The sequence below is a fragment of the Salmo salar genome, chromosome 01, assembly GCF_965601325.2.
Source record: "Salmo salar chromosome 01, fSalSal1, whole genome shotgun sequence".
NCBI classification, from domain to species: Eukaryota; Metazoa; Chordata; class Actinopteri; order Salmoniformes; family Salmonidae; genus Salmo; species Salmo salar.
The window spans coordinates 21,143,140-21,166,180 of NC_138291.1; the positions used below are offsets into that span (position 1 = coordinate 21,143,140).

The 23,041-nt window shown below is 43.1% G+C and overlaps 1 protein-coding gene across 3 annotated transcripts in view; it reads left to right on the forward strand.

Annotated features, from left to right (window-relative positions):
- Window positions 1–22,513, forward strand: part of LOC106573748 (collagen alpha-1(XII) chain) — a 90,549-nt gene extending 68,036 nt beyond the window's left edge. For 2 of the 3 annotated variants that reach the window (XM_014149121.3, XM_014149257.3), the window contains 15 exons: window positions 3,972–4,130; window positions 4,489–4,566; window positions 5,475–5,561; window positions 6,923–6,976; window positions 7,490–7,585; window positions 7,843–7,896; window positions 9,523–9,576; window positions 10,005–10,058; window positions 10,776–10,847; window positions 11,107–11,142; window positions 11,906–11,972; window positions 12,105–12,287; window positions 12,758–12,835; window positions 18,975–19,145; window positions 21,541–22,513. In XM_014149121.3, coding sequence (XP_014004596.1) covers window positions 3,972–4,130; window positions 4,489–4,566; window positions 5,475–5,561; window positions 6,923–6,976; window positions 7,490–7,585; window positions 7,843–7,896; window positions 9,523–9,576; window positions 10,005–10,058; window positions 10,776–10,847; window positions 11,107–11,142; window positions 11,906–11,972; window positions 12,105–12,287; window positions 12,758–12,835; window positions 18,975–19,145; window positions 21,541–21,698 — 1,401 coding nt within the window. In that variant the 3' untranslated portion in view covers window positions 21,699–22,513. Of the gene's footprint in view, window positions 1–3,971; window positions 4,131–4,488; window positions 4,567–5,474; window positions 5,562–6,922; window positions 6,977–7,489; window positions 7,586–7,842; window positions 7,897–9,522; window positions 9,577–10,004; window positions 10,059–10,775; window positions 10,848–11,106; window positions 11,143–11,905; window positions 11,973–12,104; window positions 12,288–12,757; window positions 12,836–18,974; window positions 19,146–19,533 lie in introns of all 3 variants that reach the window. The other variant, XM_014149180.3, reaches the window with a different exon arrangement.
- The last annotated feature ends 528 nt before the right edge of the window (window positions 22,514–23,041 follow it).

Here is a 23,041-nt window from a genome sequence, read left to right on the forward strand (position 1 = left end):
GTGAATCAGAGGAGAGCCAGACCTCTCTAACCTGGATAATTCTCTATTTAGCTACTGGCCCAAGGAGAAAGGAGAGGTAGATCAGTCTGCACTCTGTAACATGCACATTGCTATTAAACTATATGAAGTAGCTACACCCTACACATTTTACAACACCCTAGTAAATATCAGGACTATAGTTCAAATGAGAGCATGGGTCAGACTAGGAATCGAGATAATGGTTGGTTTGGGTTAGTTGTTTCATACTTCCCTATGGACATGTCTGATCTTAGTAAGTATAAACAATTCATTTTGTGAGAGATATAGTCGAGGGAGGGGAATAATCTATTGTGTCTCATAACAATCTACTCTGAGTTCACGTCAAAAGATGTGAACTGCTCTGAGGTTGGACACACTGTACATGTTAATAGTTTTTCTTTTCTTTGAGCGGCAAATAGTTTACCTGACCAGAGAAAAAGCAGGTAGGTAGACCACCGAAGACACCTGTTCGCTTGGAGCAGTAACTACACAGTACCACAAACTAACCACCCAGAGCACACTCAGACTGCAGGCACCACCACAGCCATGGGAAGAGAAAAGAAGCACACATCCAACTGGAGCTCTGATGATGTCATTGTACTGATGTTAGTCATGTCATCGGCTAAAGCCCTGACCTGACATTTTCCAGGTTTCCATTCATAACATTAGTCTGTAATTAGCCTTGCTGCTTAGCAGTCTGACTGAAACCATATCAACTTGATGTTCTATGGGCGAAACATTGTCCCTCATAACTTCGAAGTGTTTACAGTGGATTCATTGACCCTAGGAAGTACATTTGATGTTGGATCAGAGTAGAGCACACTAGAGGGAGTGTCCTCATTATGTGTTTTTAGAAAAAGAATAGCTGAAATGTTTACATAGTAGGAGGCATATTGTTCCCCTTCAGAAACATTGGATACACTTGAAACATTCTTCACGTCCATTGGAAACAGTAATTTCTTAATTTTAGTTGCATCTTACTGACGTTCATTGTTGAAATCCTTGTCACCGTACAGTATGATATCTGAGCACTACAGAGGATGTTTTATATTCTGCTCTGCTTTGAGTTGGGGATGGCGTTTGATGTCCCACATGGGCTCCTCTACTCCTGCTGTGACTGAGTTACTCAGAATGTGACAAAAACACTGTATATTATGGTTGTAAAACACTGAGAAAATCATTCCAGAGGACCAATGGCTTTTTTATACAATAATGACAATCCACCGAGTTATTTCAACTGGGTTAGAAAGCCTTGGGTGACTGATGGATGTTTACAGTCATGTACAGTAATGACTCTAGCTATGTACTCACTGACCCCCACTGGGATTTAATATTGTAATCCCAACATAGAAGATTATTAGGACCCCACACACTGCAGGGGTGGTGGTCTTAGAGGGGTGTTTGACTAGGGAAAACTTTATTCTCAGGCAAAGAGCGTTCCACTAAATAAGAAACACAACCATTTTGCTACACCCGCAACAACATCTGCTAAATATGTGTATGTGACCAATACATTTATTTTTTTTCATATATGTATCATTGGTGCCATTCGATTTTTTGCGTTTGGTTGCGATCAAGTGGAAATATGAAATTTTTTTGTGCTTTTGGTAGTAGCTAGATGTAATCAGTCCATCCACTCTACAGGTTCCCCATACTTAGAGCTTCACAAATGCAGCTATTATTCTCTGAGAGGACCCAAACAATCTAAACTTTCCATTCAGGGATTGGGTGGAATGAGCGGTTGGGTTTTGTCAGTATTTGCAAGCACTAATTGAGAATGAGTGGGAGAAGAGAATGCTCCAAAGAACCAAAGCAGTTTAAAACGTTGGTCTTCGGTCAATCTGACTGATACATTTCCATAGCCCTGACTGCCCTCTTTGTACTCTCATTATAAGAGTTTCCTCTGAAGCCTTCTTTTAAAAGCCCTCCATTCCGTGATGTAGCCAAGCAGACTTAATGACGCATGCAACCATTCCTGCAACAGAAGAAGCCACTCAGAAATGAAATGGTGACTTTACAACCAAAGCTAAGCAAGCTCCTTTTCTGAAACCAGGATGGGAATATTGTATTGTCCTCCAAGACTGGACATGGGAGCATAGATGTCTGGAATGATATGGCGGCAGTGGTATACATGAAGAAGGATTTTGTCTCTTCCTGGAAAAAGTTGGTGAAATCTGTCAATGCAATTTGTCAGTGCATCAAAAATATCAGGAAAGATCCACTTTTACTTTTAATCAAACTAATGTAGGATTCCCATATCAGGCTGCATGTGAGTTGGGATTTCACGGGCCATCGTGAAATGGAATGAAAACATGGAGGAGTTGTGAAGACATAGCCAACAACAATAAAATGGAGTCTGATAGAAATCATGAAAGTATGTCAGACACACTGGAACCCAAATATAACCATATACAGTATACTGTTGCTATGTCTGTGGACTGGACAACTTGTTCTGATATAGCATATGACGTCTATAGTATTCCAGAGGGAGAATCCATACTAAGCGTGAATGGAGTGCTGAAAAAGAGATGTGTCCAGGATGTGTCATTGTCCAGAAGAGTTATAGTCAGAGGGAGGGAGGAGTAATTAAGTGTAATTGTGACTTGGTCGGTAATAGTGGAAGTCAAGGTCTAGTCTTTCTTGACTCCTGTGGTTTTCGATCCATTCGGAAGATGTTAATCGTCTGTGTCAGTGTGATAGATTTCTCAGGCCTTTGTTAGAGAATGAGCCATTGTGTGACTCATTGATTGTGTTCCAATAGAATATGCTTCGTGTTCCCCAACATCAGCCAACTTCAGTTGATGGAATTTCATGTTGCTTTCAAATGATGAATGTCGGTGAAGGACACTGATATTTTCGTGAATCCTCATTTTGCAGTAATATTCTTGTTGGTTAGTGAAATAATGTATATTTACGCATTATTTGCGCTTGCAGTATGTAATTTAGCGTTATTTTGGTAAGCCCTCAAGTGCATCATGGTATATACTGTATGCCCATGCCAGGATCTTGGGGTATCAGACCCTCCCCTCTCCTGTGGTTGGCCAGATAATTATGTTGTGAGTGGTTGTCAAGTGCGGTTGGTTTCGCTCTGCAGGACAGTAACGCAGTAACGTTAGCCTGCTGTCTCTGTCAGGGTGAAAGCTTGTCAGAATGTTCGGCAGAAAAATTCACCTGCGCAGGAAGTATGGAGAGTAGCACTTTTGATGGTGTACCATAAACAACATCATTTCGAGATGTGATGGGAGTTTTGGAGAGTTAATGTTGAGAAATGGCCCATACCCTGGCAGTTTTGTGTTATTTCATGTATAGCCTATAGTTTGTTGTTTCATGTTAATCAGTCAATGTTCTGTTTATCAGTGAAAGTGGCTGACATTAACCTTTTTCCAAGGGACCTACAACAGGAATGTTCTTACTTCTTACGTGATACAATGATCTCTAATTAACTTCATTATAGAAAATCATATTAATAATGGTGATTTAGAAAAATACAGTATCAGTTAGAAGACTTAGGGGTTTCGTTTGCACAACTGGGTTCTTAGTTTATGGTACAAGACTCCTGAAGAATTGTGCTTTTATTTATTTTTTACCTTTATTTAACTAGGCAAGTCAGTTAAGAACAAATTCTTATTTTCATTGATGGCCTAGGAACAGTGGGTTAACTGCCTTGTTCAGGAGCAGAACGACAGATTTTTACCTTGTCAGCTCAGGGATTCGATCTTGCAACCTTTCGGTTACTGGTCCAACGCTCTAACCACTAGGCTACCTGCTGCCACACTAGTACCTGCCACCACTAGGCTATTGCAGAAATACCATGTCAAAAACACTGAACGCTTTCAGTACTCTTTACCAAGCCATTATGTCCAAATATTGTTGCTGTAGTTGTTCATATTGAGAAGACTAGAGTGGTCTTAACTAATAATCCTCTTCTCCTCCTCTTCCTCCTCCTCCTAAAGCTTCACATCAGTGTCTCTCCCGAGAGAGTCAAACTGAACGTGGACTGCCAGGAGGTTGCAGAGAAACCCATCAAGGAGGCCAACAACATCTCCACAGATGGCTATGAAGTGCTGGGCAAGATGGCGAAGTCAGGAGGATCAAAGAGAGAGTCGGCTACAGTGAGTGAAAAATTGACAACACTTATTTGAAATGGAAAACTCCTGATAAAATGTATCCCTCACTCACACACAAGCTGTTGGTGTGAACTGTGAAGTGCAAAGTGCCCAGATGTGCTCCTCATGTGTTGATGCTCAATTAAGAGCTGACAACTCACGGTGATTGTTGGAGGGATGGAGGACGCTGCTCTCTCGGTCTTGTTTTCTCATGCTATCTGTGTTCCAGCTCTCTGTGGGTTCTGGCCTGCGTCTGGAGCCGTGTTGTTTCTAAGTCCTGAACGCTGGGGCTCAATGGAAGCCATGTGTAACACCCATCTGTGTTCGTCTCTCTCTTCTCTCATCATTCTGTTCTGTTGTGCAGTTCCAGCTCCAGATGTTTGATATTGTGTGCAGCTTGAGCTGGACCAGCAAAGACAAATGCTGTGATCTCCCGGCCACGGTAAGAGCAGCTTCACTCTAGACAGCCCTCTAATAAGGCCTCATACCTGTACAGTACTGTACCATCAAGCCTTGATACATTGACTCTGCTCATCTTTCACTATACACCATTGAGCACTTACTATAGGTTAAGAGAGCCATTGTAGTTTTTCATGTTCATTTTGGAGTTTATATGTCATTCCTAACGTTTAAGAGTGCACATGCTGTATAGCCATTACGAAGTGATGCCTAGCTGGCTAGAAAGTTATTTGAAATGAAATGATTGCACTGTCAGGCCTGAATAGACCATTGCATTCCTCGCTAATTGGACTAATCTCAGTACAGTTTTACAATCCCAACCCCACCAAAACAACTGGTCCCTTTGATCATGGGGTGGACAGATAAATCATTGTACCCGTCTATGGTATGTTTATTACTGGATACATGTTATATACTTGACTATAGCCAATTATCTCTCTCTCTCTCAGTGTAATTTGCATGAGATATTAATGTATCATGTCCATGAAGGCTGTGTTGTATAAGATTTCACATATTCCCTTCCACAAAAAAAACGGATGGATTTTTTGTTGTCAAAGAGTATTTGTGTGTAGGCCATGCTATGGTAGCAGTTATATTTTAGTATGCACCCCAGTTTTATCATTGCTTTAGCAGCCTTTCTAATGTGTTTCCTAGCAGAAAACTTCAAGGCGCCATTTTATGGTTTGGGTTGCCAGAGCAGTGGCACTCATTTTCATCACAGATACTCCTATTTGCACTTGTTGTATTTCGTGAGCTACCAGAAAGGCCCACAGATGTCCGATGTCAAGAGATGGACAAACTATTACTGTTGTATTTCAGTAAAAAAATTAAATAACATTCTTATTGTCTTTCTTTCTTTCTTTCACCATCTCCTTCCTTTCTCTACTGCAGAGAGATGAGCTTAAGTGCCCGGCTCTTCCCCATGCCTGCACATGTGCACAGGACAGCGTTGGCCCACCGGGACCACCCGGCCCCTCGGTAAAGACAATAACCATCCCACCATCTGTCCTCATCTTGGGGCAGGGCTCTCTCTGCTTCTGTCTGTCCTCGTCTTGAGGCAGGGCTCTCTCTGCTTCTGTCTGTCCTCGTCTTGAGGCAGGGCTCTCTCTGCTTCTGTCTGTCCTCGTCTTGAGGGCAGGGCTCTCTCTGCTTCTGTCTGTCCTCGTCTTGAGGCAGGGCTCTCTCTGCTTCTGTCTGTCCTCGTCTTGAGGCAGGGCTCTCTCTGCTTCTGTCTGTCCTCGTCTTAGGGCAGGGCTCTCTCTGCTTCTGTCTGTCCTCGTCTTAGGGTAGGGCTCTCTCTACTTCTGTCTGTCCTCGTCTTAGGGTAGGGCTCTCTCTGCTTCTGTCTGTCCTCGTCTTAGGGTAGGGCTCTCTCTGCTTCTGTCTGTCCTCGTCTTAGGGTAGGGCTCTCTACTTCTGTCTGTCCTCGTCTTAGGGTAGGGCTCTCTCTACTTCTGTCTGTCCTCGTCTTAGGGTAGGGCTCTCTCTGCTTCTGTCTGTCCTCGTCTTAGGGTAGGGCTCTCTCTGCTTCTGTCTGTCCTCGTCTTAGGGTAGGGCTCTCTCTGCTTCTGTCTGTCCTCGTCTTGAGGCAGGGCTCTCTCTACTTCTGTCTGTCCTCGTCTTAGGGTAGGGCTCTCTCTACTTCTGTCTGTCCTCGTCTTAGGGTAGGGCTCTCTCTGCTTCTGTCTGTCCTCGTCTTAGGGTAGGGCTCTCTCTGCTTCTGTCTGTCCTCGTCTTGGGGTAGGGCTCTCTCTACTTCTGTCTGTCCTCGTCTTGAGGCAGGGCTCTCTCTGCTTCTGTCTGTCCTCGTCTTAGGGTAGGGCTCTCTCTGCTTCTGTCTGTCCTCGTCTTGGGGCAGGGCTCTCTCTGCTTCTGTCTATCCTCGTCTTAGGGTAGGGCTCTCTCTACTCACTAATGTGATGATGTTGATGATGATGCCACTCTCAGTCCCCACTATGATTATGTGGACATATAGGAATAGTGTTACAGGGGTATTTTTCTCCTCATAACTGTTGCCCTGCTCTATAGATTAAGCATGTGGATATTAGAGTGGGGTCAACATGTGAGTGTTTTTTTCCCATGGAAATTGAAAGACAGGGGGATGAGATGAATGGTGTGCAATGAGGTGTGGACTATCAGACTTAGGGATGTGTCAAAAGATAAATGCCCATCGGAAAAACAGTACATCTGGAATATGTTTGCTTCACTCCGCAACCTCACTAAGCCCCTGGGGGATTCCTGCTGGCTTGGGATTTAGGTCTGGAAGCAGCTCCTGTTGAGGGGATGGCTCTGACTCTCAGTCTCTGACTCTGTCTTTCATCCTTTCTTGACTTTCCCAGGGTGGACCAGGAACTAAAGGACCCAGAGGAGAGAGAGGAGACTCAGGCCCAACTGTAAGTAATGCTTTTGTATCATTATCGAGCCATTGAACACACACTTGGATCCAGAGTGATTCATTGAATATTATGGATGTGTGGTCCAAGCCTGAATCCGACTTTAAATCAAGCCATATCCTACTGAGCTGGGATACAGTCCAAGGCCTAACACATTTACAGTAAATCAGAGTTCAGCCTAATGCAGTAGTTATCTCAAAGCACATACCATTAGCATGCCCCATCAGCCAAAACAGATTTCTCACATCTGAACTCACTTATTGAATGTAATGTATAATTTGCAGCTTGTTATGTCCTGTTTATTTTCCCCCAGCTTGATTTAAGGAGGTCTATGTTGAGAGGTCTGATGAGAAGTAGAACATATTTCTCACCAACGGTCACTGATTGTTCTGGTTCCTTCTCATTCTCTTAGCCCTGCTGGGAAAAGCAGTGGGTAGGTCTACCGGGAGATATGGTGTAAATAGTTTAATATTAGTGTGACTGTTTGGTTTTGTCATTCTGCTTCTACCATAGGGTTCAATGGGCCCCCGTGGAGAACAAGGACTTCCAGGACCATCCGGACCTCCAGGTCCACAAGGCCCTAATGGCTTGTCTCTGCCCGGAGAACCTGTAAGTCATCTGCTGTGTTCTTAGGGATTTACAGTGTGGGGGACTGTAGGATGTCCTCCCTGACGTATGATTTACACACACAGTCACTGTGTTAAGAAGACCTTATTTATTCCTAGACATCCTCCTGAAGCTGGGATGTAAATTCACTCTCAGTGACAGACTACATGGTCAAGAGAAAGAGCAGATCTGTAGTTGTTCAGGGTTGGAGTTCCCTTTGTACTCCAGCTCTAAACCTCTCCTTCCCTTTGTCTTCTCAGGGCCGTCCCGGACCAAAGGGAGATCCCGGAGACTCAGGCCTGACTGGGCTGCAAGTGAGTACAGCTTTCTTTTTCATTAGCTGTGGTTTTCAACAAGAAACCAGAGACGATCCACAGAGAGAAACAGTGCTACTGGAGTCTGGAATCTGTCCACATGGCAAAGCTGAAACCACATTCAAAGTGGGAGGTTGACCATGCAGTCCCCAGAGTGGGGTATACACTCCAAGCAACCTGCTGATTTACAGTGGAAGGCCAGTGGTGCAGTTAAGCTATCATGGGGCACAGAATAGTCTTGCTAATGGGAATAGAGGATTAATATGAACTGTACATGTTCTATACTGTCAACCCTATACTGTAAACCCTATAGTGTAAACCCTATACTGTAAACCCTATACTGTAAACCTTATAGTGTAAAACGTATACTGTAAACCCTATACTGTAAAACCGTTACTGTAAACCCTATAGTGTAAACCCTATAATCATGCCCAAAAAGAGTGAATTGTAGACTACACTCCTAGAAAGAATGTGCTATCTAGAACCTAAAATGGTTATTCGGCTGTCCCATAGGAGAACCATTTGAAGAACCCTTTTTGGTTTCAGGTAGAACCCTTTTGGTTCCAGGTACAACCCTATTGGGTTCCATGTAGAACCCTTTCCCCAGAGGGTTCTACATGAATCCCAAAAGAGTTCTACTTGGAACCAAAAAGGGTTCTCCTATGGAGACAGCCGAAGAACCCTTTTGGAACCCTTTTTTTCTAAGAGTGTATTCTTCGTTTTACTTAGGTGCCACTAATTGGATTTAAATAGCTGAGAAAAGAAGTGATGTGAAGATGAGCAACCTCAGGATTATAAGACTACATCCCTCAAGGTTGCCAATGACCGTCAAAGTGTCTGGGAATATTTGGATCCTAAATTGCATCAAAAGCCCAAAGTACGATGGCTGGAGACAATGGGACTACATATCAGAAGTCAAACCTACCCTTGCCTTGGAATTTCTTGGAGGATATCCTTCATATTCTTACGTTAGATGGATTCCTTGCCCCTCTTGTAAAGAGGAAACAACCTGAAGGGGGTTATAATGAATTGTTATGGGTTTTGGAACTGGTCAACCACACAACCTCCACCATGACCAACCTGTATCACTGATAACCTACAGCTTGACCAGACTGTATCACTGACAACTCCAGTGCTGAATGATCGGCCCCTGGATTTCAAAGATTGGAGGCATTATCCTGTGATGCCAATAATGAGCATAATTTAGTTGAGAATCACTCACCCCCATCAAGGACGACTTTACTTTGGAAATATGAGACGCACCTGAATACTAACAATTACCCTGTGATGTTAGTAATACTTGAGAATAATTTGTTTGAGAATCTCTCATCGCATTAAGATGTTTATGACTATAGCAGCCTTGGCTGTCGAATGGTTCTGCTAACAACATGCATTTCAACAACCAAATCAAGTAACCTAATTGCATCAAAAAAGTCTATCATGTTCTCACTAAAAAACTAGAGAGTTCTCACAAGGAAACTAGAGAGCAGTTATTACACAGTACAGCTAGTAGTTATCATTTCTGGCAAATGATAAAGGCAATTTTGTGCCATTTGAGCCATTTTGTCAGAATTGTGTGTTATTACTGGTTATCAGAGTTTGATTGAGTGTGTTGTGTTCCTGCAGGGTCCTGCTGGTGCTGCTGGTCCTATGGGTTCTGTTGGACCAGGTGGAGTGAGGGTAAGATCAGCATCTCTGTACCTCTACACAGAGCTGCTCAGTGTACAGGCACTGTTGAAAGGCCATGAATCTAGCCAGCACCTACTTAACTCAACGTGTGCATGTGATCACTCAACGTGCGCAGTTAAACTGTTGTGTGCTCCTAGTATTCTGGTGCATGTCAGATGACTTCATTGGGCTCCATTAAACTGGCGCAGTAGAACACACTACAGAGATTGGTTGCTAGGGAGATTAGCGAGGACCTAGTTTATTTCACTGAGTTTTTATAGTCCCATCTCTTGGAAGCACCACCAGTTTAACAGCACCATAAAACGTACAGTACATATATACAGAAATAAATTAACATTGACAACATACCTTTAACACAACAACAACTTAATGCCAACTTTTATTGCTGCCTGTTGTGAGTGTCTATCTTCTCTTCCCAGGGACCACCAGGGAAGGAAGGACCATCGGGACCTAGAGGTCCAACAGGACCAATGGTGAGTACTCCAGCCAGAAGACGTGGTCAAAACACAGACAAATTAAGTCCTTCAGTCAGTAATGCAGAAAAAGCATGCATCTCATTCTCCCTACTATGATTGAGGCCTGCCTCTACAGTAGTTAATGGCCACACCATACCAATAGGCAAAGGGCCAGCACGCCATTGTCAACCTGTAGGCCCTTCATTGTAAATAAGAATTTGTTCTTAACTGACTTGCCTAGTTAAATAAAGGTTAAATAAAAAATAAAATAAATGAATTAATATATAGCCTACTTTACCATTCGGTCTGCTCTGAGGACCATTAAGCATCCCATCCCTGTTGGGAGTGTTTCCACCCAGTTAAAGGAAAAATCCACCGAAAAAAACTATCTTTTGGTATTGGTTTCATTAGTCCATTGTTGATATTGTCCCAAAAATGTTTTGCATGTCAGCAATCAAGTTTTCAAGATATAAAACTTTCAAAATACAGAAATACAGCCGGAAATGAAACAAATACCAAAAGATCGTTTTTGGGTGGTGTTGTCCTTTAAATGTTCTTGGCACAGTATACCAAGTTGTGCCTTGACTGTGGATGTACATCTCAGTATAGGGCTGGTCCCTATTGTACAACAGCTATTTAACGAGGACCAGGAGTGGTTGTTGTCCTTATGTTTACTGTTTGGTAACTTTGGTAAGTGGATGTAGCAATAACGCTGTCCATCTTCTCATCATCCAGGGAAGTCCAGGATCTCCGGGTTCACCAGGAAACACAGGAAGCCCAGGAAAACCAGGAGACACAGGAAACCCAGTATGTACAAATACAAGTGGTCATATGGTGATGATGTATGTTTCATCAAGGACAGCAGAGTCCCTAGCCATCTTCCAAAAACATCTGAAATCCTACCTCTTCAAAGACGGTCTTGAATCATCCCACTGCATTTCATTAAATTGGAAAATGTTAACCAACTTCCTATTTTATAGCGTATTTGTGGTGTTTTGTTGCAAATCTCATGCAAATGAATGGCTTTCCTTGTATTGAAAACAACCATGTTTCCTCTTTTTCACAGGGATTGTCTGGAATAAAAGGAGAAAAGGGAGAGAGGGTATGTGCTGTATCCTTTAGTCCAGAGCTAGGCAACTACTGTATCCTTTAGTCCAGGGCTAGACAACTACTGTAGCCTTTAGTCCGGGGCTAGGCAACTACTGTATCCTTTAGTCCAGAGCTAGACAACTACTGTATCCTTTAGTCCAGGGCTAGACAACTACTGTAGCCTTTAGTCCGGGGCTAGGCAACTACTGTATCCTTTAGTCCAGGGCTAGACAACGACTGTATCCTTTAGTCCAGGGCTAGGCAACTACTGTATCCTTTAGTCCAGGGCTAGGCAACTACTGTATCCTTTAGTCCAGGGCTAGACAACTACTGTAGCCTTTAGTCCGGGGCTAGGCAACTACTGTATCCTTTAGTCCAGGACTAGGCAACTAGATTCAGCCGTGGGCTGATTTTTTGTCGGAGCCGATGGTCAATGGTGCCGGAACATAATTATAATCATTTGTACACTGCAAATTGACCACAAGTAAGGCACAAAAGAGGTTGTATTGGAAAATAACAACCATTTCATAACTTAATTACATGGAGACACGATCACGTCTCTTTTTTCTTATTCGTGGGAATACTTGGTGAACAGATTTACTATTTATATTTTTTTTAATCTGAATTCCTGGTGATTTTAGTCCTTTTTTGACCAAAAACAAAAATCCTCAGAAGTTTGGGAGGTGCTTTTTTATTTGCCCGCCAGACGCCTGTTGTCGACTCCTGCTTCTCAGAGTAGCATAACCTTGTCTCACCAAAATGTGTTTGTTTTCCAGGGGGACTTTGCATCTCAGAATCTGATGCGTTCCATTGCCAGACAAGTTTGCGAACAGCTTGTGAATAGTGAGTTCCTATTTAGACCTTCATAAACCAGCATTGGTTGGGTACACCTACACACACATACAATGTATACAAATAAACCATCTATGTGATTTTGCTATCTGCCTTAATCATATCTTCATTCATTCCTCTCAGGTCAAATGAGCAGAATTAATAATATGATCAACCAGATCCCCACCGGTTACTCTAGCAACAACCCAGGCCCCGTAGGCCCCCCTGGTCCCGCCGGCAACACGGGTCCTCGTGGAGAACCTGGACAGACTGGCCGAAATGGTTTCCCTGGAAACCCCGGCTTACCTGGAAACCAAGGAGAGAGAGGTGAGTGATAGTGTGCTGTTTATGTATTTTTTGCCTGTTTTTCTTACTTCCTGTTTTTCTATGGCTAGAAAGTAAATTACAACCTCTCAGAGATGCAAAACTTTAAGTTATGACAGGACACGGTCCTCTTCTTTAACCTATGTAACATCCTAGGATAACAGTTGGTCTGTTCTTTGAGCCTGGAGTAACATTGCAACTTTTACAACAATGGTACAAATGGAAGTTTTGATTGCAAGCAATTGTGCAAAATACATCTATTCTAAAAATATAGACTTCATGACATCATGTAAATAATTGATGGTCATCTGCCATCATGCTTCACTTCCTACAGTAAATCTAATCCATGCTACAATTTCCTCCATCCTCAGACATGCTCCTTTGTGGTTTTTACAAATACATGGTGCTGTACAATGGGACCTTTTGTCATTGCTAATAACCTGTTGCCTGTGTATCTGATTGTGCTGTTGCAGGGATGCCAGGAGAGAAGGGAGAGAGAGGATCCCCTGGAACAGGACAGAGAGGACAGAGAGGACTCAGTGGTCCCCCTGGTAAGACCTCGGCCGTCACTCACTTCTCATGTATAATAACCCATTTCACAGCTATGCCTCTGCCAAGGTCTCCTGTCTCACAAGAAAACAGAGACCATTAACGGAAGCCCCTGACTCAGTAATTTGCCTCATATACAGTTGAAGTCGGAAGTTCACATACACTTAGGTTTGAGTCATTAAAACTCGATTTTCAACCACTACACAAATTTCTTGTTAACAAACTGTAGTTTTGGCAGGTCGGATAGGACATCTACTTTGTGCATGACACAAGTAATTTTTCCAACAATTGTTTACAGACAGATTATTTCACTTCTAATTCACTGTGTCACAATTCCAGTGGGTCAGAAGTTTACATACACTAAGTTGACTGTGCCTTTAAACAGCTTGGAAAATTCCAGAAAATGATGTCATGGCTTTAGAAGCTTCTGATAGGCTAATTGACATAATTTGAGTCAATTGGAGGTGTACCTGTGGATGTACTTCAAGGCCTCCCTTCAAACTCAGTGCCTCTTTGCTTTACATCATGGGAAAATCAACAGAAATCAGCCAAGACCTCAGAAAAAAAATTGTAGACCTCCACAAGTCTGGTTCATCCTTGTGAGCAATTTCCAAATGCCTGAAGGTACCACGTTCATCTGTACAAACAATAGTACGCAAGTATAAACACCATGGGACCATGCAGCCGTCATACAGCTCAGGAAGGAGACACGTTCTGTCTCCTAGAGATGAACGTACTTTGGTACGAAAAGTGCAAAAGACCTTGTGAAGATGCTGGAGGAAATAGGTACAACAGTATGTGTATCCACAGTAAAACGAGTCCTATATCGACATAACCTGAAAGGCCGCTCAGCAAGAAAGAAGCCACTGTTCAAAACCGCCATAAAAAAGCCAGACTACGGTTTGCAACTGCACATGGGGACAAAGATGGTACTTTTTGGAGAAATGTCCTCTGGTCTGATGAAACAGAAATAGAACTGTTTGGCCATAATGAACATCGTTATGTTTGGAGGAAAAAGGGGGACGCTTGCAAGCCGAAGACCACCATCCCAACAGTGAAGCACGGGGGTGGCAGCATCATGTTGTGGGGGTACTTTGCTGCAGGAGGGACTGGTGCACTTCACAAAATAGATGGCATGAGGAAGAAAAATGATGTGGATATATTGAAGCAACATCTCAAGACATCAGTCAGGAAGTGTCACGCCCTGACCTGAGAGAGATGGTTTATTTCTCTATTTTGTTAGGTCAGGGTGTGGGATGGGCATTCTATGGTTTATATTTCTATGTTTTGGCCAGGTATGGTTTCCAATCAGAGGTAGCTGCCTATCGTTGTCTCTGATTGGGAACCATACTTAGGCAGCCCTTTTTCCCTCCTTGTGTTGTGGGATCTTAATTTTGTACTGCTGTGTAAAGCCTGCAAGACGTGATGGTCGTGTTCCATTCTTTATTATTTTGTTTAAGTGTTCAGAGTTCAAATAAATATCAAGATGAACACATACCACACTGCAGCTTGGTCTACTGCTTTGGACAATCGTTACAGAAGATCCCACCACCAAAGGACCAAGCAGCGTGGGCAGGATGACTGGACCTGGGAGGAAATCCTGGATGGGGCAGGACCCTGGACAAGGCCTGGGGAGTATCACCGTCCGCAAGAGGAGATAGAGGCAGCGAATGTGGATCGGTGATACTGGGAGGAACAGGCAGGGCAACAACAGAAGCCCGAGAGGCAGCGGCCCCCCAAAAATTGGGGGGGGGGCACACGGGGAGATTGGCGAAGTCGGGGTTGAGACCTGAGCCAACTCCCCATGCTTACCGTGGGGAGCGAGTGAACGAGCAAGCACCGTGTTATGCGGTGATGCGCACTGTGTCGCCAGTGCGCACTCACAGTCCGGTGCGCTCGGTGCAAGCTCCTCACCGTTGCCGTGCTAGAGTTGGCCGTCAGCCAGGAAGAAGTGTGCCGGCTCAGCGTTCCTGGTCTCCAGTGCGTCTCTTCGGCCCAGGTTATCCTGCGCCAGCTCTACGCACGCTAACCCCCGTTCACCAGCACAAACCAGTTTGTCCTGTGCCAGCGCTCCGCCCTTGCCGGGCTAAACTAAACATCCAGCCAGGACGGGTTGTGCCAGCCCTAAGCTCCAGACCTCCAGTACGCCTCCACGGCCCAGTATACCCTGTGCCTGCTCTGCGCACCCAGTCTGCTGTGCGTCTCCCCAGCCTCCAGTGATGATCTATGGTCCGAAGTCTCCAGTGATTATCCATGGCACGAAGCCTCCAGTGATGATCCATGGCTCGGAGCCTGTAGGGATGATCCATGGCACGAAGCCTCCAGTGATAATCCATGGCCCGGAGCCTGTAGGGATAATCCATGACACGGAGCCTGCAGCGACGGTCCCCAGTCCGGAACCTACAGAAACGTTCTCCAGTCCGGAGCCTTCAGCGACGCTCCCCAGTCCGGAGCTTCCAGCGACACTCCCCAGTCCAGAATCTTCAGCGAAGGTCCGCAGCCCGGAGTCTTCAGCGACGGTCTGCAGCCCAGAGTCTTCATCGACGGTCTGCAGCCCAGAGTCTTCAGCGGCGGTCTGCACCCCAGAGTCTTCAGCGGCGGCCTGCAGCCCAGAGTCTTCAGCGGTGGTCGGCAGTTCAGAGCCTCCGGCGATAATCCACGGTCTGGTTCCTCCGGTGACACAGAAGCGGGGGGATCAGCGGGCGTTGTGGGGGCTACGCCCCGAACCAGAGCCGCCGCCAAGTATAGATGCCCACCCGGACCCACCCCATAGGTTCAGGTTTGCGGCCTGGAGTCCGCACCTTTGGGGGGGGGGTACTGTCAAGATGAACACATATCACGCTGCACCTTGGTCTACTCCTTTGGATGATCGTTACAGGAAGTTAAAGCTTGGTCGCAAATGGGTCTTCGAAATGGACAATGACCTCAAGCATACTTCCAAAGTTGTGGCAAAATGGCTTAAGGACAACAAAGTCAAGGTATTGGAGTGGCCATCTCAAAGCCCTGACCTCGATCCTATTGAACATTTGTGGGCAGAACTGAAAAAGCGTGTGCGAGCAAGGAGGCCTACAAACCCGACTCAGTTACACCAGCTCTGTCAGGAGGAATGGGACCAAATTCACCCAATTTATTGTGGGAAGCTTGTGGAAGGCTACCCGAAACGTTTGACCCAAGTTAAACAATTTAAAGGCAATGCTACCAAATACTAATTGAGTGTATGTAAACTTCTGACCCACTGGGAATGTAATGAAAGAAATAAAAGCTGAAATAAATCATTCTCTCTACTATTATTCTGACACTTCACATTCTTCAAATAAAGTGGTGATCCTAACTGACCTAAAACAGGTAATTTTTTACTAGGATTAAATGTCAGGATTTGTGAAAAACTGAGTTTAAATGTATTTGGCTAAGGTGTATGTAAACTTCCGACTTCAACTGTACCTTAACAACAAGGTATGGAACATAAGAATCTTCTCGCATACTAACTGTAAATGGTTGTGCTTAACCTCTATGGGCTAGGTGGGACGCTTGCTCAGGTTTTGGCCTGCCATATGAGTTCTGTTATACTCACAGACACCATTCAAACAGTTTTAGAAACTTTAGGGTGTTTTCCATTCAAATAAAATCATTATATGCATATTTTAGTTTCTGGGCAGGAGTAATAACCAGATTAAATCGGGTACGTTTTTTATCTGGCCGTGAAAATACTGCCCCCTATCCTAAACAGGTTAAGGAACTCTCCAAGGGCACCTAGTGGGAGATAGACGACAACATTGTTAACCTCTCTAGGCTAGGCGGGACGAATTCGTCCCACCTACGTAACAGCCACTGCTATCCTGTGGCGCGATTTTCAAAACCTTAAAAATCCTATTACTTCAATTTCTCAAACATATGACTATTTTACAGCCATTTAAAGACAAGACTCTCGTTAATCTAACCACACTGTCCGATTTCAAAAAGGCTTTACAACGAAAGCAAAACATTAGATTATGTCAGCAGAGTACCAAGCCAGAAATAATCAGACACCCATTTTTCAAGCCAGCATATAATGTCACCAAAACCCAGAAGACAGCTAAATGCAGCACTCACCTTTGATGATCTTCATCAGATGACAACCCTAGGACATTATGTTATACAATACATGCATGTTTTGTTCAATCAAGTTCATATTTATATCAAAAACCAGCTTTTTACATTAGCATGTGACGTTCAGAACTAGCATACCCCCCGCAAACTTCCGGGGAATTCGCTAACATTTTACTAAATTACTCACGATAAACGTTCACAAAAAGGGTAACAATTATTTTAAGAATTATAGATACAGACCTCCTCTATGCACTCGATATGTCCGATTTTAAAATAGCTTTTTGGTGAAAGCACATTTTGCAATATTCTAAGTACATAGCCCAGGCATCACGGGCTCGCTATTTAGACACCCGGCAAGTTTAGCACTCACCATAATCATATTTACTATTATAAAAGTTTGATTACCTTTTGTTGTCTTCGTCAGAATGCACACCCAGGACTGCTACTTCAATAACAAATGTTGGTTTGGTCCAAAATAATCCATCGTTATATCCGAATAGCGGCGTTTTGTTCATGCCTTCCAGACACTATCCGAAATAGTAAAGAAGTGTCGCGCGCATGGCGCAATTCGTGACAATAAAATTCTAAATATTCCATTACCGTACTTCGAAGCATGTCAACCGCTGTTTAAAATCAATTTTTACGACATTTTTCTCGTAGAAAAGCGATAATATTCCGACAGGGAATCTCCTTTTCGGCAAACAGAGGAAAAAATCCCAAAGGCGGGGGCGGTCGGGGTCACGCGCATAAGCCCAGTGTCCCTTGATCGGCCACTTGAGAAAGGCGATAATGTGTTTCAGCCTGGGGCTGGAATGACGACATTCTGTTTTTTGCATATTCTAGTTACTGGGTAGGAGTGGTAACCAGATTATATCGGGTATGTTTTTTATCCAGCCGTGTCAATACTGCCCCCTAGCCCTAACAGGTTAACAACTGGAGACAGGAGGTTCCTATTCACTACTTCCTGATCTACAGTTCTTAACTTATTTCACCATGGTAGCCATTTTGTTCTAAATCCTATCCCTGGACCTCTCTTTGTGACTTTTAGAACTCCGCCCAGTGCAATATAAATGACAGACCCAAGGGGCAGGCCAAGATTTACCTAGATGTGTCTCATGAACCTTCGTTTGGGCAGCTGTGTTTCATAAATTCTCAGTGAACGGTCAAACGTATTCCCAGAAAAACACTTATCTTTTCGAGAGAGAATTTATGCTTCTTCACAGGATTGGTCCGCACAGATGTGTTCACATGTATTGATCAACATACGATACATCAAAGGAATTGAGAGCCACGGTCTATTTCTGGATGAAGGATTTAACATTATGCATTATAGCTGCTATCTTCTCTTATCAAAACAATGTTACCCCGACCTCTCATTCATCAGTGATCCCAAACCCATTCTAGAAATGGCTGAGGATTAGTCTCTAATAGCTGTCTTATTCACTGTTGATATTATGCTGTCTTCATGGAGGCAACATAACATCCACCTTTAATTGATATTCAGCATGTGAAGGCCCTGAGTCCCCAGAAGCTTTCCTATCACAAGGGGTAGGGGGGCTAGTGGAAATATCAGGCTATATATGATGTCTACTTCCCCCTCCTGTCGAACACTGCCAAGTCTGTTTCTGTGAATGAAGTAAGACACTACTAAACTCCTGTAGGAGGAAGCTAGTTAGCTAGCGATGATGACTCATTGTTGAGTGGGAGAATCAGATTGTTGTACAATGAGCGTTGCTTTGGTGGCTCCTTCATTGACAACACATGTGCTCACTTAAGAGATCAAAGAGCAAGAGAGAGCGAGAGAGTGGAGGAAATTCCATCCTTTGTTTGTACTGTCTAGACAGACTGGGGCAGGGGGTAACTCACCAGAGCCCTGACTGGCTCACTTTTTATCAGTCTTTTAATTGAGCCGTCTAAATATTGAAATTACAGTGGTAGAAACCAATAGTCCCCCCCTCCACTTCCAGTTGGGATTTAAGGGTGATGTCAGGGAGGTTTCGTTCTGACTATTCTTTAATTATTTTCCACAACCCACCTCCCTCTCCCTACTCCCAGGGCCACCAGGCGAGGCTCGAACCGGCGCTACAGGTGCTACGGGCTCTGCTGGGCCTCGGGGCCCTCCTGGTCGCCAGGGAACCTCAGGAGTGAGGGGACCACCTGGACCCCCTGGCTACTGCGACTCCTCCCAGTGTGTTGGCATTCCTTACAATGGACAAGGTTACCCAGGTATGTCCACAACTGACTGAATCCCAATCTGCATGGCAGGGTAGCTGAGTACATAGTGAATGTAACGTATGCACACTAATTCATTTACAACTTTATACTCAACAGCTAACTCTCTGCTCTGGTTCAATGTACGGAGGCCATGGGTTTCAAGGGTTCTAAACAAAATGCAGTTGTTAACAAAACGTTATGCAAATGACACAGCAGACTTCTTTTTGTCTGGACAACCCCCTTTTGGCAACATGATGAACCCTTTACTTCCAAGGTCTCAATATGTTTGTTATAGAGTGGATATTCATAATTGCATGTTAAACACTGCCAAGTAGAAATAGAAATGGCAAATAACTTTCTGCAACAGAGAGATCTAACCCCCTGTTTGAACTGTTTTCAGGTCGGTCCTAGTAAACTCTCTATGCTGCCTGTGCTACTTACAGTCCTGTTTCTGAGATGTTAGCTCACTGGCTAATGAGCCCTTAAGGATAACCACCGGGACATAATTAATGAACGACGTTAAAAACCCAAAAACGAGACAAAGGAGTGGACTCGCACTAACACCACTTCACAGCTACTATCAGACAAGATGCAGAGATGGCAACCCTACTGGCCTGTTTGCATCTTGAACCAAAACCCCAGCAAACAGAGAGAGAGAGCTTCTCTACGCGGGAAGGAGCATGTAAAAAAACAAACAAACCAAAAACTACTAACAAAGTGGATCTCATAACAAATGAACAAGTGTTAACATGTTGACGTAGAGGTGATCTCTGTAAATAAACTAATTGTGCCTTGTAAATTATGTTTGAACCACACAATCCACTAAAATCATTTAACATCTGTATTGAGCTTGTGCCTTTTAACCCGCTTCTTACTGACTTAATGCAAGCATAACCTCTGTTTTATTACAGTATGAGGCCTGTGATTTACACAGCTTGTGCTCCGGTCCAAACCGAAGCATGTGACATTTGTACATTTAATCATGATGTTCTTTGTATGTTTGCCTAATCTATGCTAAACGTTCTTTTCCTTCCATTTTCTTCTGTTTATATATATTTAGTATTCAGACACCTTGACTTTTTCCACATTTTGCTACGTTACAACCTTATTCTAAAATGGATTCAATAGTTTTTTTCCCTCATCAATCTACACACAATACCCCATAATGACAAAGCAACTCCGGGATGCTGGCCTTCTAGGCAGAGTTCCTCTGTCCAGTATCTGTGTTCTTTTGCCCATCTTAATCTTTTATTTTTATTGGCCAGGCTGAGATATGGCTTTTTCTTTGCAACTCTGCCTAGAAGGCCAGCATCCTGGAGTTGCCTCCTCACTGTTGACGTTGAGACTGGTGTTTTGCGGGTACTATTTAATGAAGCTGCCAGTTGAGCACTTGTTAGGCGTCTGTTTCTCAAACTAGACACTCTAATGTACTTGTCCTCTTGCTCAGTTGTGCACTGGGGCATCCCACTCCTGTTTCTGTTCTGGTTAGAGCCAGTTTGCGCTGTTCTGTGAAGGGAGTAGTACACAGCGTTGTACGAGATCTTCAGTTTCTTGGCAATTTCTCGCATGGAATAGCCTTCATTTCTCCGAACAAGAATAGACTAACAAGTTTCAGAAGAAAGTTTTTGTTTCCGGCCATTTTGAGCCTGTAATCGAACCCACAAATGCTGATGCTCCAGATACTCAACTCGTCTAAAGAAGGCCAGTTTTATTGGTTCTTTAATCAGAACAACAGATTTCAGCTGTGCTTTTCTAATGATCAATTAGCCTTTTAAATTGATAAACTTCGATTAGCTAACACAATGTGCCACTGGAACACAGGAGTGATGGTTTCTGATAATGGGCCTCTGTACACCTATGTAGATATTCCATTAAGAATCTGCCGTTTCCCGCTACAATAGTCATTTACGACATTAATAATGTCTACACTGTATTTCTGATCAATTTGATGTTATTTTAATGGACAAAAAAAGTGCTTTTCTTTCAAAAACAAGGACATTTCTAAGTGACCCTAAACTTTTGATCGGTAGTGTGTATATATATATATATATATATCGTTTTTAGGAGTAGCAAAAGGATAGGATAGAGCTAGAGACAAGTGGCAGTGTTGTATTAGTTTTTTGTTACAAATTCAATCCCAGCTTTATTACTTGTATTGATATTTATCTTTATATGAGGTATGTGTTCAATATGTTTGATATTTCTCAATAACATTAAGTTCAGGAGTGCATGTAATCATTCTAACATAGAAACAAGATAAATTACAGTTCTTTGGTCCATACATTCAATACCTTGGTTGATTTTTCATGTTTAGAACATAGTCAAACGTTTAGGTTGTACATTGTGCATGTTAAGTCTCAGCCTGTTGACTAAAGTCCTGTTTGATTGGCCAAACTAATGTTTCTAGCCACCGGCTACGAGCCCGACCCTGAAACCTACCTAGTCCCTATACCTGAGGAAGAACCGGAAGATGAATCTGAGGCCATACAGTCGCCTGGTTACTCACGAAACCAGAGAGGAAAGAGGTCACTATCAAGAGACGATACCGAGAGGATAGTACCATAAACAAAAACAAAACAAAGGATTGTTATATTGAATTTATCTCCATTATTACATGTGCGAGTATTAAGTGAAATTCAGAGAATAAAATCTATGGGTCTGATACCCTTGGCTTTATTGAACATATCTTTACGCATCAACAAATTAAGTTTAGCAAGATTAAGTGGAAATATAATGAATCTCGACATTATTTCATTACAAACCTGTGTGCTTGCTAACTGTTTCCTTAAGTGTCTCTGCTTGTAACATAACTGCATTAAGTGTTAGAGTCCAATGTTTAATGCACTAATCATCGGAAAGTCAGCAAATACGTTGGGGAAGGTATATGTATGTCTCTGTACCCATCCACATTAGCCCTGTACCTCACAGTTCATTGCAAATTTCACAATGTCAAGCTGTCTGTTATTCTTTTGAAGTCATGTAGTTTGCCACCCTCTTCATCAGAAAGAGGGTTACTGGTTCCAGCTCCCTCCATTAAAGGTTCCCAAAGATTCCCAGCTATTATCAAATCAGGCTTTCAATGAGTTACTTTAGACCAAATGTGTATCTTTTTTTATAATACCAACTCACAGCTGATTTTTCCCAAAGGTGGAGTTGCATGTCTGTGTTGTATATTTAAGATTTCAACAAAACAAAAACAAATCAGAATATAGTTATTGTTTTGTATCAATATCAAATGCAGTTGGAATTTGTTTGCAAGACTATGGACATAGAATTGCTTTTTCATGTTTTAACTGCACATTGTGAATTCCACAGCCTTATTTTCTTATTTATTTCTGAAACAGAAGAGGCATTTTTCAATAAAACTACTGAAAATTGTACCTTTTTGTTTCAGTCTCATGTCTGTGGTGTCTCAGTCTATGTCCCAGTTATTTGATAAATGCACTGTAGCTGCAAACACTGGATCGAGTATGATCACGTCAGATGCCAATCCCAAAAAACGGTCTTTACTAGAGTGAGTACAGCTTCAAAGGGGCAATCTGCAGTTCAAACTATAACAAAGCAGCCACCCTGCCACTATTTTGGTATAAAGATGAGGGATGGGGCTGGAGAAATGTAGCCACTGTCAAATTCATAGACAGAGCTATGGATGCAAAGACTGACCATCCATGACGTCAAAATTATAGTTTTTACCATGTTTTGAGGCTATACAGTGATTTTTTACAATTACATTGTTTGCAAACAATGGACTTAAACATGTTTAAATTTTGGGTTCTGATTGGGTCCGACAGTTGAACTAAACTCGTGAGAAATTATAAGTTAAATAATATAAGTTATATTATTCAAGAATCAATGGGTATATAATATACAGTCAGGTCCATAATTATGGGCACCCTTGATAAAGATAA